Source organism: Prenolepis imparis, unplaced genomic scaffold, assembly GCF_030444845.1.
Source record: "Prenolepis imparis isolate NDT839.2.m4 unplaced genomic scaffold, iyPreImpa1.0 SCAF_523, whole genome shotgun sequence".
In the NCBI taxonomy this organism is placed as follows: Eukaryota; Metazoa; Arthropoda; class Insecta; order Hymenoptera; family Formicidae; genus Prenolepis; species Prenolepis imparis.
Genome location: NW_028141681.1, coordinates 1 through 17,238, shown reverse-complemented (window position 1 = coordinate 17,238; position 17,238 = coordinate 1). Strand labels below are relative to the sequence as shown.

The 17,238-nt window shown below is 32.5% G+C and overlaps 1 protein-coding gene across 3 annotated transcripts; it reads left to right on the top strand.

Moving 5' to 3' along the window:
• The first annotated feature begins 2,243 nt into the window (after positions 1–2,243).
• Positions 2,244–5,646, top strand: LOC145948645 (MAM and LDL-receptor class A domain-containing protein 1-like). 3 transcript variants are annotated; one of them, XM_083058270.1, is made up of 7 exons: positions 2,244–2,544; positions 2,704–2,899; positions 2,983–3,110; positions 3,548–3,676; positions 3,824–3,970; positions 4,072–4,202; positions 4,789–5,646. In XM_083058270.1, the coding sequence occupies exons 1-7, from the start codon at positions 2,355–2,357 to the stop codon at positions 4,945–4,947; spliced, it is 1,080 nt and encodes a 359-aa protein (XP_082914396.1). In that variant the 5' UTR covers positions 2,244–2,354; the 3' UTR covers positions 4,948–5,646. The 3 variants fall into 3 exon arrangements, with proteins under 3 accessions (XP_082914396.1, XP_082914395.1, XP_082914397.1); XM_083058269.1 differs by having other exon boundaries at positions 3,545–3,676; XM_083058271.1 differs by having other exon boundaries at positions 3,545–3,676; positions 4,072–4,122; positions 4,789–4,922.
• The last annotated feature ends 11,592 nt before the right edge of the window (positions 5,647–17,238 follow it).

Below are 17,238 nucleotides of genomic sequence, written 5' to 3'. Positions count from 1 at the left end.
ATATTATTATTTTATAATTTAATTAGCAAATTAACGTTTTATTAATATTTTTGACAGAAATCAGTTGATTAAAACGTTAATTCCTAATTAAGTTTTGAAATAATGTGTTATAAAAATTAAAATAATATATTTTAAATAATATACATGTTATAATACTTTAAACTCGGTTAATTTTTTTGACAGTTATCAACTGATTTCTATCAACAAACTTTATATTATTTTTTTGAAAATATAACTCTTTTGAATGTAAAATTGTGCGCTTAACGCGTGTTTGTTTTGGTCTAGTAAAATAAAAAACGTAAAGAAAAAATCATACGAATATGATAATAACTCATATCTTTGTTTAAAAATGTATAAATAAATATACACTACAAAAATGAATGATATCATTAAAAAAACTTACCTTTTTAAAAAAAGGTAAAAAAAGGGCGCCAAGTCCACACGCCATGTGAAAAAGTGTTATACAAAAAACAGTGTTTTTAAATTATTGTAAAAAAACTTAATATTTCTAAAAAAAATAATGATTTAAAAAAATTGCGCCAAATAAATAAAAATTTAGGTTTTATAAAAAATTTATTTGTTTTATTATTTTAAATATTTAAAAAAAGTTACTGAGCCAAATATAAATGTGTATTTTGCAGATTATTATCTGATCTGATATAAAATTTATCACAGAATCATCTTTGTATTTTTAAGAATGATGCATCTGCACAGTCAAAACGATTTAGACCCGGTATTGAAACAATTAAAATGACGAACAAAAACTTGGCGTGCCCGGGGCATTAAAAATTAAATATTTTAAAATTAAATTTGACAAGCAATCTTCAAGTATCTGCATATAAATAAAATATATATATATAATTAATCACAAATACATAATCTTAGCATAATATAGCATAAAATGTAAAATATCAACAAATTAATTAAAATTCTAGAATTTAATGTAAGAATATATTTCAAGCTTAACAAATAAAGTTTGAAATATAAAATTATAAGAGACGAGTAGCGCAATTACATCGTTCAATGTGGAATATTTTTAAAAAATTTAAGAAATCTTATTTTAATTATATTACTTTACAAATTATTACTTTAAAAAACAAATTTTATAAATTAATTTTTAAGCAATCTTATTACGAAATTTATGTCATTTTAGTGCCCCGACCCGGGCACGCCAAGTTTTTGTTCGTCATTTTAATTGTTTCAATACCGGGTCTAAATCGTTTTGACTGTGCAGATGCATCATTCTTAAAAATACAAAGATGATTCTGTGATAAATTTTATATCAGATCAGATAATAATCTGCAAAATACACATTTCTATTTGGCTGAGTAACTTTTTTTAAATATTTAAAATAATAAAACAAATAAATTTTTTATAAAACATAAATTTTTATTTATTTGGCGCAATTTTTTGATATCATTATTTTTTTTAGAAATATTAAGTTTTTTTACAATAATTTAAAAACACTGTTTTTTGTATAATACTTTTCACATGGCGTGTGGACTTGGCGCCCTTTTTTTACCTTTTTTTAAAAAGGTAAGTTTTTTTAATGATTTTATTAACCTGTAACGGTAAGATGTAAAATTTTTAATGTTGAATGTTACAAATGCGAGCTTAAAATGTACAAAGTGAACATATATTTGAAAAATGTATTTGTATTTGTATTTTAAATGTACAATGTAAACATGTATTTAATGTTGCATCATTATTGTATAAAAACATTATGTATAAAAATTAATATTTTAAATGATGATAATAGTAATTATTCAACTTTTTAAATAAAAATTTTCAATCAAGTATATGTACATGTTTATACATACATACATACATACATACATACATACATACATATATACAAATATATATAATAAAAATATATCAAAATAAATATAAAATATCTATTTGATTTCAGTGTTATAGACAATGGAAGATGATCATCACCAGAAAGATCCATGATGTTCAAACTCATCACTGTGTTTATTGTCGCAAATTTCTCATTATCAATCGCATTTTTGGAAGATGTCGCGCACTTTCGACAGTCTCTTAAAAGTAAATTCACGAAAAGCAACATTCACAAAATCATGTTCAATATCACGAAAAGACAGAGTATGCAATATCGTGCGTGAGGGGACTTATCAGGAACTATTAAACGGTCGATTTAATAACGAAATCGCAGAGTAATGATCAGAGACATGCGACTGAAGCTGATGAAAGCAGTGGTATCAACGCAGAGTACTAGTTGCAAGTGTGACCGTCGACATGTGTCTATACATGGCGGTGGCGGTGGATCTTTGCTTCGATTCGTCTTGATTTTCTATTGCGTCACGGTAATCTGTGGCGACTCCAATGACAGGATGCCGCGTGGACTCAAGAATTTACAGACAAGTTTAAATAAGACACCTCAAGCGGCTGTGACGGGCCATTGTGATTTGGAGAGAGAGTGCGACTGGTTCTGGGCTAAAAGCTTTAGGAAAGTCGTGGCATCATCAAATAGCACACTGTCAAAATATTTTCCGACCGCGGATGCTGATGATTCCACAAATGGTAACTCTCTTGAACTAGTTGTACGTTTAAAAAAAAATTTGAGCGAAATTAAGTAAAAGAAACTACTTTGTGATAGAATTAGAATCCAAATTATAAAATTTAAAATAAAATAACTATAATAAATTTTGTAAAAGAAAAAAAATTAATCTATCTTTCAAGGCCATTTCCTGTGGTTAAACGGTAAAGGGAATGCTGAAATATGGTCACCTTTGATTTTTCGCACCAGTCCGAATTGCCATGTCGAATTCTGGCTTTACCAGGTGGAAGCGGAAGAGGGATTCGTAAATATTGTCATACAAACTAACAATATGATACACTCAATAGTATACACAAAATATTTGAATAATTGTAATACGTATGTACAGAAAAAATTGTATTTGTATTACGATAATATATATTTTCAGAAAAAAAGATTAATACTTTTGAATGTTATTCTAGATGGCAGAGAATAAATTACAAGTTTCGCGCGGTCGATCAACCCTATAGATTAATTCTAGAGATATACTTGCCAACTTTCAATTCAAGTGTCGGCGTTGACAATGTTCGTCTAGTAAATTGCTTCCCAGGTATAGCTAATAAAAATACATATTTTATAATATTGTATAAGAATTTAATTAATTGAACACTTTGATCGTTATATAGATTACACGTTTGCACCTGTTTGAAATTTATGACATTTACATACGGCTCTATTTTCTGTTCATGCATACGTTTATGTATTCGTTGTTTCGTACATAAAATTAAGCGAATGTGAATTGTATTGTATATACAATTACAGTTGCAATCATATAATATTAATTAAAAAAGAGGAATATTTAAGTCATTTGAAGAAATAGCCATATGATTTTGAAGGAAATACAAATGCGGTTTATACACGATTGCAATCATATAATATATATATATATATATATATATATATATATATTAATTGAAAAAAATTTAATACACAAATAAAAATTTAATTTAATAATTGAAACGCAACAATTTTGCATTTATCTAGAAGCTATGCCAGTCGGTGCCGCCTGTACGAAGAATATGTTTCGATGTAACAACGGTACTTACTTGAATAGGACTCGTGTCTGTGACTTTACAGAGGATTGCGCTGATGGTGAAGATGAAACATTCGAGTGCGGTGTGTTCATCAAAAATTCATCTTTTTCTTTTTTTATAATTTTATAATTTTATAATCTTTATCAAACTTATCCTCTACATGTATATATTTAAGAATAGTTGTGCGCTTTTCTCATATATAAAATAAACATCTTAAAAATTTTAACAGACAAAATACCTGAGAACGCGAAATGTAATTTTGAGAATGGTTGGTGTGGATGGACAAATGTTCTTGGAAGACCTTTAAATTGGACGCTTAATAAATATGCTGCGAGGACCGGACCCAATTGCGATCATACTTATCGTAATGCAAGAGGTGAGCGCTTGAATTAGAAATTAGATTAAGCGAAGAGAATGTGATATCAGTATATGTACAATAATATATCGTCATCGTCTTTCCTCTCCCTTATTTGGCAGGAACTTATGCGTACGTGAATATGGCACCTGAAATTCCATATGGCAGTCGAGGTACCATCGAAAGTCCTTTATATAATCCGACACCACCTTATAGCAGCGATCCTAATAGTCCTTATTATAAATCGTGTCAAGTATGTTTGCAATTTTATTCTATTATTATAGTTTCATTCATTTTGCTTTTAATCTATCTAAATTAAAAACAAGCATTTGTGTCGATTTTATAAATGCTTTATAATAGTAAAAGATTCATTGGCGATATATATATATATATATAAATGGCATTGGCAAAAATTTTATAAAATCGATGCTATGTCGATATGATATACTAACTAAAGATAGAGAGTTAAATATATAATTTAATATATAAATTTAATTCACATGACACACACGTAATGTTCAAGTAACCATTTTATTAATTTATTCGATGCGATGTAACACTTGCTTATTTAATTTTGAAATACGACATATGTTGCAACGCCAATTGCCAATTATTATTCGGTGTTGTCTATCTCTCTACTACGAATGATTATGATATACATATCAATATGATATCAGACACGACGTGTCCTTATTGCAAATGCTCCTTTCTAGAAAATAGTATTAGAAATAGTTATCAAAGCAATGTCTATCATAATGTGTATCACATCGTTCTACGTGAGAGAGGTTTCTTACATGCCTTTAAAAAATTTCTCTTATGAATGGCACAAACGCTTCTAGATACGCTTTTTCTACCACAAGTACGGTGTGCGTAGCGGATTTCTTGGACTTTACCTGGTCCAAATAAAACCAAACGGAAATCATACCAGCAGATTGTGGTGGACTTACTATGCTAACAGTGACACTTGGATTAATAAGGCAGTTGCTTTACACACCTAACATAGCATTTAGGTAATTGTAAAAAAATACGGTAATTATGCATCTTAGGGAAGCCACCTCCGATTATCTTGACCTTGACATATGTTGTCAAGGTCATGACCCTGAGTAACCTCCAAAAAGTTTTAATCTACGCTCGTCATTAATTATAAAGTTATTCACGAAATTAATCCACTTAATAAAACTTCACGCATACACTTTTCCACGCACAGCGACGTTCTACATGGTTTTCAATTTCGGTTTTCAATCACACACACACACACACGGGGGAGTGCAAGGGGGCCTTCGCCCCCCCCCTCCCGCACCCTCCCCGCCGGTAGGAGACGCATTAAAGTTGTAAAGCGAGGTCCACCCTGCCTACCTGCGCGATGGGTGCGGGAGGGGGGGCCGAAAGCCCCCCTTGCACCCTCCCGTGTGTGTGTGTGTGTCCATACATATACTTTAAAAGATTCACCATCCCCAGCAGTAGGCAGGATGGACCTCGCTTTACAACTTACAGCATGTGTCCATTGTAGTTGAACTGTACAAGACAAAACAAAGTTACATTCACTCAAAAAATGTATGTATTTTCATGTAAATTCATATATTTTCATTAATGGGATACATAGTAGCCATTATTTCAAAGAAAACATCTAATCGGTTTTCACCATGAAATGTCTTTTTGCGTAGATTAAAATCTTTTAATTCTTGTTCAGGGTCATGACTTTGATAACATATGTCAAGGTCAAGATAATCGGAGGTGGCTCCCCTAAGATGCATAATTACCAAAAAGACAGCTCTCTTAAGCTAGCAGAACCAAATCAGCAGAATCGATTGCGACCTATCGGATTATTTAGTACTCATTTTGTACTAATTTGTACCACAAACAATAAATCTGTACCTCATGCCATTTTCTTGTAGATCATGGCGCTGCTAGCTTAATATTAAGCTAGCAGGACCACATTTAAAAAAAAGATAATAAGAAAAACAAGGACAGAAATGCAAAAAGCTGAATTTGTACCACCAAAAAAAAATTAATACATTCATCCCTTCTGCTTCAAAACATTTTTAAATCGTGGCGCTGCTAGCTTAATATTAAGCTAGCAGGACCACATTAAAAAAAAAAGATAATAAGAAAAACAAGGACAGAAATGCAAAAAGCTGAATTTGTACTAATTTGTACCACCAAAAAAAAATTAATACATTCATCCCTTCTGCTTCAAAACATTTTTAAATCGTGGCGCTGCTAGCTTAATATTAAGCTAGCAGGACCATATTAAAAAAAAAGATAATAAGAAAAACAAGGACAGAAATGCAAAAGGCTGAATTTGTATTAATTTGTACCACCAAAAAAAAATTAATACATTTATCCCTTCTGCTTCAAAATAACTTTTAATTAAATTCAACCCTATTCAGCTCAAGAGTAAAGTACTCTTTCCTATCAGTATATTCAATCGCTACTTGTGAAATAACCGCGGCATAATTTGTACCACCAAAATGTAAAAAGTATCATATTTTGTACTCTTCCTATTTTTTCAAAAACTACTCACAACTCCTTTCAATCTTAAGAGTAAGTCAAAAGTACTTTTCGCCACGAGCAGAATCAATCGCCGCATTTTGTACTAATTTGTACCACAAAAAATAATTTTGTACCTCGTACCATTTGAGAAAAAAATCGTGATCTTGTTAACTTATATATATAATATAATATAAATATAAAGCTATCAGAATGAAAACCATTAAAAAGCAGTAAATAAAAATAAATCAATTAGTATTAATGATAGTATTAATTAACTTAATTATTAATATTTATCTCCAATATTTTTCTCGCCTATTTTTCTACAGGGGGTAAGGGGAATATGGGAATTCAGTAATCTTGAATTGAGATACAATTCCCAATTAAAAGTCTTAGCAGTGTCTAAGCAAAATTCGTGCTCGCACATACTATTTAATTACAGCGAAAAATTAATTTTTGCTGTAATTTACGCACCGTTATCCGCGTCCAGCTCTCATGACCAATTTATTCAATATTTATTAATATTTATGTCATTGAATTTGTATAAATTTTTATTAATAAAAATATAATCATACTCGATATTTAATAACATTTATATTATTTTTAGATTTAATGTTTCATAATTCAACTATAAATTACGTTTAAAAATTTTTAGTCATGTTTTTTAAAGTAAACTAATAAATCTATAAATAATACAAAAATTCCGAAAATAAAGTTAATAATATTAATAGATAGGCAATAGAAACCAACGTAAACTAATAAATTCACTGTGAAGAATATAACATGTTTTTGTTATGAATTATACTTTTTTTAAGAGCAGATATTAAAAATGTTAAAAAATTTTTAATGGTGCTTTTAAAAAGGCAACTAGAAAAATCGATTTAATATTAAAATCGATTTAATGGCAATTTGACATTTTTTTAACGTGATTCAGTTTCTCTCTTTCAACATTTGTAAAGAAAAATTGTTATAACAAGATAGCAAATTGAAAAGAAGACTCATTTTTGTCTTGAAAAACAAAATTTATATAAAAATATACGATTTATTATTTACTTGTCTTAATTTTACAAAGGTAAAAATGCATGTTTGAGGAAATAAATATTTTACATAACTATAATAAATATAATTCAAAAAACATACATTATAAGTTATATGTATTATATTAACGTTATATATTATATATTATATTGTATAATATAATATATCGTGTATAATATAATATATGTACTCTGTGTTGTGTGTATACATATATATATAAAATAATTTATATTATATTATATATACAATATATAATGCTTAAATATAATGCTTGCGTCGGATAAATGGCAACCACTAGCCGCAATCGCGCTGCTTAACGCACAAAACAAGAGAACGTAATCTCGCTGCTTGGCATTTATTTCAAGTGTATATCCATCATTAGTCACTAGCAGACAAACCTCGATTGTCAGTATATTGAGAACTTACATAGGATCATATCGACATTATTCATTTATTAGTTTTTAACAACTCAAAGTAAAATACACAATTTTGATCATGCCTCCAGTACGTGGCAGACCGGGAAAAGTTAATCCCGAAAAAATGAAAGAAGCAATCTTAAAATATAAAGATATTGTAAAACACAATAATAGTATTGTTTCTAAAACAGATGATGCGTGGAGTGCTATAGCGCAAGACTTAAAAAATAAAGTGACCACTAATAATTTATACCTATTCACAATGTGTAATCGATATAATGTAAAAGATATTATTTTTGATAAAGTGTGCAATGAAAAAAATGTTTCCGCAAATGAAAGTTCATTAAGTGACTTAAGCTGGAATGAAGATTCAATAAATGTTTCATCGGATGATAGCACAGTGAATTTTTATATCATTTCCTTACTGAGAGAGGAATTCACAAATCTTTTAACGGAAAAAGTATACAAGCGTAAAATTAATAACAGAGGAAAGACATATTATCGCTTGCGTAAAGTTTTACAACCTGGCAAATGGCAAGAAGTGATAACGAATAAATTTTGGGAAGCTACACATATGAAATGTGGATTCCAATTTAAAAATCATTACATTTCTACAGATGCTAAATCTGGTATTATCAATGGTAAGTTAATTATTAGTAAAATTTACTTTCGGTTAATTTATTCTGTAAAATTAATAATTAATAGACTTCTAGTAATTTTGACTTCAAAATTTATAAATAAGAAATATAAAATAAAAGTAAATTTAGTTGATTTTACTTCCATTTATATTTGCTTTAAATTATAATTTTAAAAATACATATGTCTACACAAAATGCATATAAATTTATATTATATATTATATATATTCTTTTTAATACGATTACAATTACGATTATATACAAAATTAATATAACATTTTTTTATTAAAAATTATGTTTCTTTTTTAGGCTTTTGCAAATGCGGCAGTACATTAAAATGTATCATAGAAGATAATGATCCATCCGATAATTGTGTAAAATTAAATTGCACATATACCCAAGGAAAAGGAAATTGCACGAAACGATTTTTGAGAAATCCAATAAGAACAACTATTGGGAAAGAATTACAAAATAAATCAATTCATATATATCGCGCAGAGAAAGCACACATGCTAATGGATGAAGAAGATTCAGAACCTCCTCACTTATATAGTTCTGCTGTTTTACATGTAGCGAAATTGGAAGCAAGAATAGCAGATTATGTAGATCCAGATGCTCTTAAAGCATTAGTTATTTTAAAATCATCATCATTGCAGAATACAATCCATAACATTGGATTAGATCCCGTTTTCATCCATTATTGGAGCAACCATCAATTAAATGTTTATAAAAAATACGTCATTGAAAACGATGCATGTTTATTCATCGATGCTACCGGCAGTATTATCAAACATTTATATAAGGCGGATGGAACAATATCCAAACATATTTTTTTATATCATTGTGTCATCAATTGCAAAAGTGGACAATTTTCAATTTGTCAAAAAAATGTTACGACCTCGGGACGGCTTTTGCGGTTCTCGCAAAAATGTCACACTCACTCACGCACTCACTCGCGCGCGAAATGAATCCATTCTCGTAAGGAAGCAATGACCTTTAATATAACGACCCAATACGCGAAAGCGACGAGATACAATATTATTTGCATGTACAATGTAAGAAAGCTTGTTTGATCCACATGCGTCCGCTCGATGCGTTAGCCAGACCAAATCTGTCATGGAGCCGAAAAACAATGACAGGGCGGTTGTCAATAAACAACCCCCTTTACGATGAAGCTCCACGATGACACTCAAGGGATGATATTCAGGGGAAGAAAGACCAGGGACGTAACACTGCCCCCCTCCGTCAAGATTGTCGCCCCGACAATCGATAACAAGGGGCATCCATTGTTAATCCAAAATTCTGTGCTTCGATGTCGACTTCATGACTCCAGCGAATATCCCTGTTCTACCCTGGGCTCCTGCCACAGGTTACCGAACAAGCAGTGGTATCAACGCAGAGTACTCATCCGCACAAGTTATCTCCGTGCTCCGACGTCCAACTTAGGATTTCGACGAATTCTCGTTCTACCGTAGGCTCCCGCCGCAGGTCGTTGAACTATCCGCCAATCTAAATCCACAGTACATCTGCACCAATTGTTGATTCCAGGGCACCAACGAGTCTTCTTGCCCTACCCTGGGCTGCTGCAGGTTACCGAGCGACTCCGTCAATTTGGTCCCAATCGACTTTCAGAGTTCCTTGAAGACAAGTCCCGGTCTCCCTACGTCCTCCGGTTCAGACAAGGGGGGGGGTATCTTCCGTGGACCCATCGTCCCTCATGGACTCCCCAAGTCCCTGTCTCGGCATTTGCCCAAAGTCCCGCGGGAAAATCACGGATCAAAAACCGCGGGCGAGACAGTCTTCTTAGAGTAGAACAAAGAAGATTTTCTTCCTGGAAGACTAAGCTGGAAGATCAACTTTTCCGCCATTCAGGAAACTCTTTCCAAATTGAAGACTCTAAAACGGAAAATAAAATGCGCAATAACTTATTCTACTTTCCCTTTAATTAAAAATATCCCTCCGAATTTTTAAAGAAAAATCGACATTTCCGGGCTCCAATCTACTTTATTAGTTTTCTAAACTTCTCTCGAGAAAAGGAGCTAATCTATCTGAATGTACAATTTTTCTCTTATGTCTAGACGACCTTTCTATACAAAACACCACGTCACTAAGTTTTTTCACTATTCGGAATGGACCTTCCCAACTTCCTTGTAACTTCGGAGCTTTCCCTTTAATTCTACGAGGATTATAAAACCAAACTTTCTGTCCTACCTCAAAAAGAATTCTTCTGGCACCACGATCATAACGAATCTTCATCTGAGAAGATTTCAGATTCATTCGCTCTCTAACTGAAGAATGGATTTCCTCTAATTTTTCTTTTAGATTTCTAGTAAAATTTCTTCCCGAAAGTCTTTCTTCAGAAGATTCAGGACTTCCTCGTAAAAGATCCACAGGTAATCTAAGTTCCCTACCAAAATATAGCTCTGCCGGAGTCACGCCAGTGGTTTCATGCTTCGAAGATCTGTAAGCTAAAAGAAACATGGGAATCCATCGATCCCAGTCCTTTTGATCTTCTGACACGTATTTCGCCAAGAAATTTGAAATAGTCTGATGTTGGCGTTCTACTTGTCCGTCAGATTGAGGATGAAGGGCAGTAGTTCTAGTTTTCTTTATCCCGAGTAATTTCATTAATTCTGAGAAAAGTTGTGATTCGAAGTTCTTCCCTTGATCGGTGTGAACTTCATTTGGAATTCCATGCCTTGAGATAAATTGATTAACAAAGACTTCAGCGACCGTTCTAGCTCTGATATTTTTAATAGGAAAAGCCTCTACCCATTTAGTGAAACAATCTACGATAACAAGCAAATATTTGTTTCCAGATCTTGTCAAAGGAAGAGGACCAAGTACGTCCATCTGTATTCTCTCTAATGGAGCTCTAACATTATAAATTTGTAGAGGAGATTTCCCTTTTCCTGAAGGATCTTTCTTCGAAACACAGATTTTACAGGTTTTACACCATTCCTCAACATCCTGTTTGCAGGTTGAAGAAGAATCGTTTTCGAATTTTTTCTAGAGTCTTATTGACTCCGAAATGTCCTGTTGGAGAATCATGCGTCTCCTCTAATATCTCTTTTATTCGTACTCGAGGAACCACGAGTTGGAGAAAACTTGATTTTAAATTTGGAGCTTCCCATTTTTTATAGAGGATCCCATTTTTCATAATCAAAGAATCCCAATACGACCAATATATTAAAATATCCTCTCCGATTATTTCTGAGCGTGGGGGACGAATTGCTGTTTCCTTGGCACGAAGAATAAATGAAATGTCAGGATCCTGTCGTTGAGTTTCACGCCAATTTTCCAAATTTTCGCCTTCGAACACGATGCGAGAAACTGTTTGTTTCTTCTCTTCTAAGCTTTTTCTTTCCACTTTTGCACAATATTGACAATTGTTTGATTCACAAAGTCTTCTGGATAATCCGTCAGCATTATTGTGAGAAGTCCCTTTACGATAGATAATTTCAAACTCGTATTGCTGCAATCTTTCCATCCATCGAGCTAATTGACCTTCCAAATCTTTGAAAGATAAAAGCCACCGTAACGAAACATGATCCGTTCGGATTAAAAATTTTTGTCCCAAAAGATAATGACGAAAAAACTTTATAGAATCTACTATCGCTAAAAGTTCCCGTCGAGTAACGCAATAGTTTCGTTCGGCTTTATTTAGCACACGACTAAAATAAGCAATTACTTTCTCTTCTTCATCTTGCTTCTGAGACAACACTGCACCGATCCCTATATTCGATGCGTCAGTATCTAATAAAAATTCTCCCTTTTCTCTCGGAAAGGAAAGAATTGGAGAAGAGCACAATAAAAACTTTAATTTTTCAAAAGCTTTCTGACATTCATCTCCCCATACGTATTTAGTTTGACCTTCTGTCAACATGTAAAGGGGCTTAGCTAAGAAAGAGAATCCTTTAACAAATTTACGATAATAAGAACAAAATCCGAGAAAACTTCGTAATTGTTTTTTTGTGTGAGGGATTGGCCAATCTTTGACAACGGAAATCTTATCGGGATCTGTAACAACGCCCTCCGCGGAAACCACATGACCCAAATATTTTACGCTTTTACTAAATAACACACATTTCTTCGGGTTTATTTTTAAATTCGCTTCTCTTAATCGTAAAAACACTGTTTTAAGATTGTTTATCATTTCAGTAAAACTTTTCCCAAAAATTATCACATCATCCAAATATACAAGGCAAATTTTTGATAATAAATTTTGTAAAACCTTTTCCATAAGGCGTTCAAATGTTGCAGGGGCGTTACATAAACCAAAGGGCATAATTGTAAATTGCCAAAGTCCCTTACCGATTGAAAAAGCCGTTTTCTCTTTGTCCTCGGGACGGATCTTAATTTGCCAATACCCACTTTTAAGATCAAGTGTGGAAAACCAAGAATTACCTGCTAGCTGGTCAAGAATGTCATCAATTCGGGGAAGGAGATAAGAATCCTTAATAGTCACCTCGTTTAATTTTCGATAATCAACACAGAATCTTATAGAACCGTCCTTCTTTTTAACCATGACAGCAGGGAAAACCCATGGACTCTGTGATTCCTCAATTACTCCACGTGAACTCATATCTTCCAAAATCTTATCGACTTCTTCCCTCATTTGCATCGGAATCCTACGAGGAACCTGTTTTATGGGAGGAGAATCTCGCACATTTACAATATGTTCTACAACATTACAATTCCCTGCAATAATGTTTTCAGAAAATAAATCATCAAATTCATCAAGAAAATCGACAAAACTTTCTTTTTCTACTTCAGTTAAATGTTGAGAATTCGTTTCATAGAGTTCTTTCAAGGGGATCGGAACTTTTTTAAAAGAATCTTCAATTCTAGCTATTTCTTTTTCAAATATCGGAATTCCAAAAGCCGATTCAAAGACTTTATCCAAATTAACCATTTTTAGAAAATCTATTCCCAAAAGACATTCATCATTTATGTCTGCAATAAACATTGGAATTTCTAGAGAATATTTTCCTAATTCAACTTTAATTTCTGCCCAAAACTTTACACGAACTTTTTCTCCGGTGGGATATCTCAAATTAACAAACTTCTTATAAATCTTTCTTTTCTCTTTATCAACAAATTTGCTATTTATTATGGAAACATCGGAGCCCGTGTCGACCTTGAAAGAACATACTTTATTATCTACTTTTCTCCTGTAAATGAAATAATTATTATTCTTAATCCTATTAACATTTAATACAATTTCCGAGGAATTTTTCACGGAAGCCAAACTCTGTTGAGTAAGTGAGAGTCACAATGCAAACTCAATTCATTTTTGGTTAGCAGAGTGGTTACGCTCTGGTGCACCGATTCCCAAAGAAGTAGTATGCGATTCATCAAGAGCACTATTAATTGCAATTATGCATTTACTGGTTACCTTACTATCGAAGATTACGCGGATGCATGTAAAAATTCTAGTTTACCTAAATGTTACGTAAGAATAGATGTGGCACATTTTATGAAAAAATATTCTAATTTTTTTAAATCATAAAATAAAAGAGTAAAAATGTTTTATCTTGGTGCGATTAGCCAGTTAATATTGTGTAGAAATATTATAAATGCAGAAAAAATAATACAATCCATTTTCATAATAGTGTTACGTCCTGTGGACTGCACGATTCTTTTCTTCTCCCCGATTTACGCAGATTCGCGTTCCGCGAACATATTAATTATAAGATCGAAATTAGTTATAAGAATTAAACGGAGAAAGACAGTGATTGTGAAACAACTCGACCAGTGAGATTACGAAACCTACACTTTGATCAATAAGTCATAGGTAATGTTGAAATATCACGATCGACACACGCTAATCAGCGGACCAAAGATCAGAATTAGGAAAGAACACTTCATACAAGAGAGCAATACGTTGCGCAAAAGGGATTAAACACCGAACGTATGACTATGAGTCACAAGAAAAGAAAACGCCCTTTGCCCTATAAGAAGGGCAGACGAATAGTATAAAAGCAGCGAATCTTCCAAGAACGCTCTCATTAATTCCGCCTACGTCGTGGCAGTTACGCACTTCATACTGAATCCTCGCATTAAGCATATATTGTGACCATCGGGGCTCAACAACCAGCTACTAGTCAACCTACACCTTCGCCCACACCACTCGAAGGAACCATCGATCCTGAGGATCAACCTATAGCTGCCAACCCGCTCACCGGAATCGCGACTAAACCTAATAATCCGTAGTGGAAATCGCTGCCCGTCGAGCATTGAAACGCGCTCTCCGATTGAAACGGGACGATCAAAAGCCAACGCGAATCCTCAACCGCCTCATAGCACATCACTACGACCTGCACGATTCGCAGGAGTTCCGAGAGCGCTTTCTATCGTCAGGTCCTAAACGAAACCGCTCCTCCTTCTTCTCCTTTCCGTCCCGAGGTCATCGACCTCACTGACGAGTCGAATTTCATATCAACGTTACACACACACTCATATATAATTGTTTATACATGTCCACAAATTCAAATGTCTAATTCTCCGAATATTATTAAGATTTTATTTTTTGAATAAATGATAATTATTTACATTACGCGAATTTAAAGTCTTATTTAAACCCCTGTGTTCCTTCCTATCCCCCGAGATCGCACAAGGTCCTATCCCGCGTAAAAGGGATTTAATTCCCTTACCGAAAAGGACCGACGAACGGACCCCTGAGATAAGCCAGGTAAAAGCGACTATCCAGTCGTTGACCTGCAAAAGGGCCAGACAGTCCGTTCGACCCGAAATCACTCCGATTTCGGGAAAACGCTGTTACGACCTTCGAGCGGCCTTTCCTTCGTGCAGGCCAAGACGTAACAATAGCATTATCAGAAACTGATGGAAATTTGAAAACCGGTAATCTTACGCAATGTGATAAAGCACGTACTAAATTGATAAATTTAATGACTAATAATAAGTTACAAACAGAAAATTTTGAAACCGATAGTAACAATAATAGTGCTATATTCGAAATGGAAAATATGACTGAAATAGATAAAAATAATTCATTTGAAAACTCGTGGACCATGTGGGGTAAGCAAATTTTAAATAATGTTAGATCGTCAATTACTTCAGACGAAGGTAATAGAATTAATCCACTTTATTGTCCACAATTAGTTGATCGTCTTATGGTTGATATTAGATTGTTACCCCTTTGGACAAACATTTACACAGATAAATTTGGTTACGGTCGCATACCCGCTTCTAGTACATCCGTGGAAAGTGAATTTAATAAAATAAAATCTTTACTGTTAAAAAATTGTCCAGTATTGCGCATTGATGAATTTATTCAAAAGCATGTTAATTATTTACATGGTATCATGAAAATTATTAATGCACATTATCAGAATCCATCTGCGGACAATGAATTCAATGTATCATCAAGTAATACATCTTTAAAAGAGTCTATAATTAATAATCATTCATCAGATACGAATAATTCATGTCCTGCATGTCAAAATAACGACCAACCAACAGATGCACATATTTGCTGTTTATGTCAAAAAAATGTTCATGTATTGCCTCAATGTTCTTTACTCATTTGACGATGCTGAAGAAGGTTACGGCCAACGTCGTATATGCATGATGTGCAAAAAAATAAAGAATGTAAAGGATATTTTGGCAAGTCGTGAAGTGGAAAATTGGCGTGGTTTAGAAACAGCAAAACCACATAAAACTAAAGCATTATATCTTGGAAAAAATCAACATAAATTAATAGATTCTTTGACATGTAAAAAAGCAGTAAAAATACCTATATTTTAAAAAATGGTAATAGTATACATTTAAAATTTTTAAATATAAATGATGACAAATATACTATCACTAACACTTGCGCATTCGACAGTATATTTCAAATATTATTAGCTGCAGGACATGATTTAAATAACATGCAAATATTTATGAATAAAATAGCAGAAACAAATTTATTTTTCAAACTAATTATTAACTCTATAAATAATGGAATTAATTTTGCTTCGTATAAATTACGCGCGCAGATACTTTTAGAAATATTTCCGATTTCTAATGTTAGTGGTTGCAAATATGTGAATTGCGAGACAAACGTAGGTTATCTCGCAAGTATTCTATTCGAAGATGTTCCAAGTTTTGAAGAGACATCTCGTTGCAATTCTGGTTGCTCGCCACGATATAAGAAGATATCTGTAATTCAGATAGATGAATTAAAAATCAAGGAAGCATCAATTGCTAATAATTTGGATGAAATAATAAAACAGAATGTTTACCTGGAACGTGAACATCTTTGTTGTTCAAAAAATTGTCCTGGGGTTGAAACAACAACATTATCGAAAACAGGCAAGTAATTTGAATAAATCTGTTAAACATTAGTAAATAATTGCTTATAAAAATATAATAAAATAATATTTTTTTTTAATAAAAATGTATATACTCATAATTATAGCATTTCTTTCATTAATATATTTATAAAAGTATATTATACTTACTTTTATTTTAAATTTATTTATTTTTCAGGAGATATTGTTGTTTTCGAAATCTTCTCGTCAATAAATGTTAATTCACAAATTAAATTGAATAACATCAATAAATCGTTCAAAAATCCACTCAATGGAATAATATATAAATTACTCGGCGTTGTTATATACAAAACGCCCATTTTGACAAGAAACATACAAACAATTGGATATTATACAGCTATGTGTTTAAGAGTAGGGCAAACATGGGT

Excerpts from the sequence above, each read along its gene's own strand:
- LOC145948645 (XM_083058269.1), top strand. The coding sequence starts at position 2,355 with ATGCCGCGTGGACTCAAGAATTTACAGACAAGTTTAAATAAGACACCT. Across the intron at positions 2,545-2,703 it reads TGCTGATGATTCCACAAATG|GCCATTTCCTGTGGTTAAAC; the intron begins GTAACTCTCTTG and ends CTATCTTTCAAG. Across the intron at positions 4,203-4,788 it reads CTTATTATAAATCGTGTCAA|ATACGCTTTTTCTACCACAA; the intron begins GTATGTTTGCAA and ends AAACGCTTCTAG.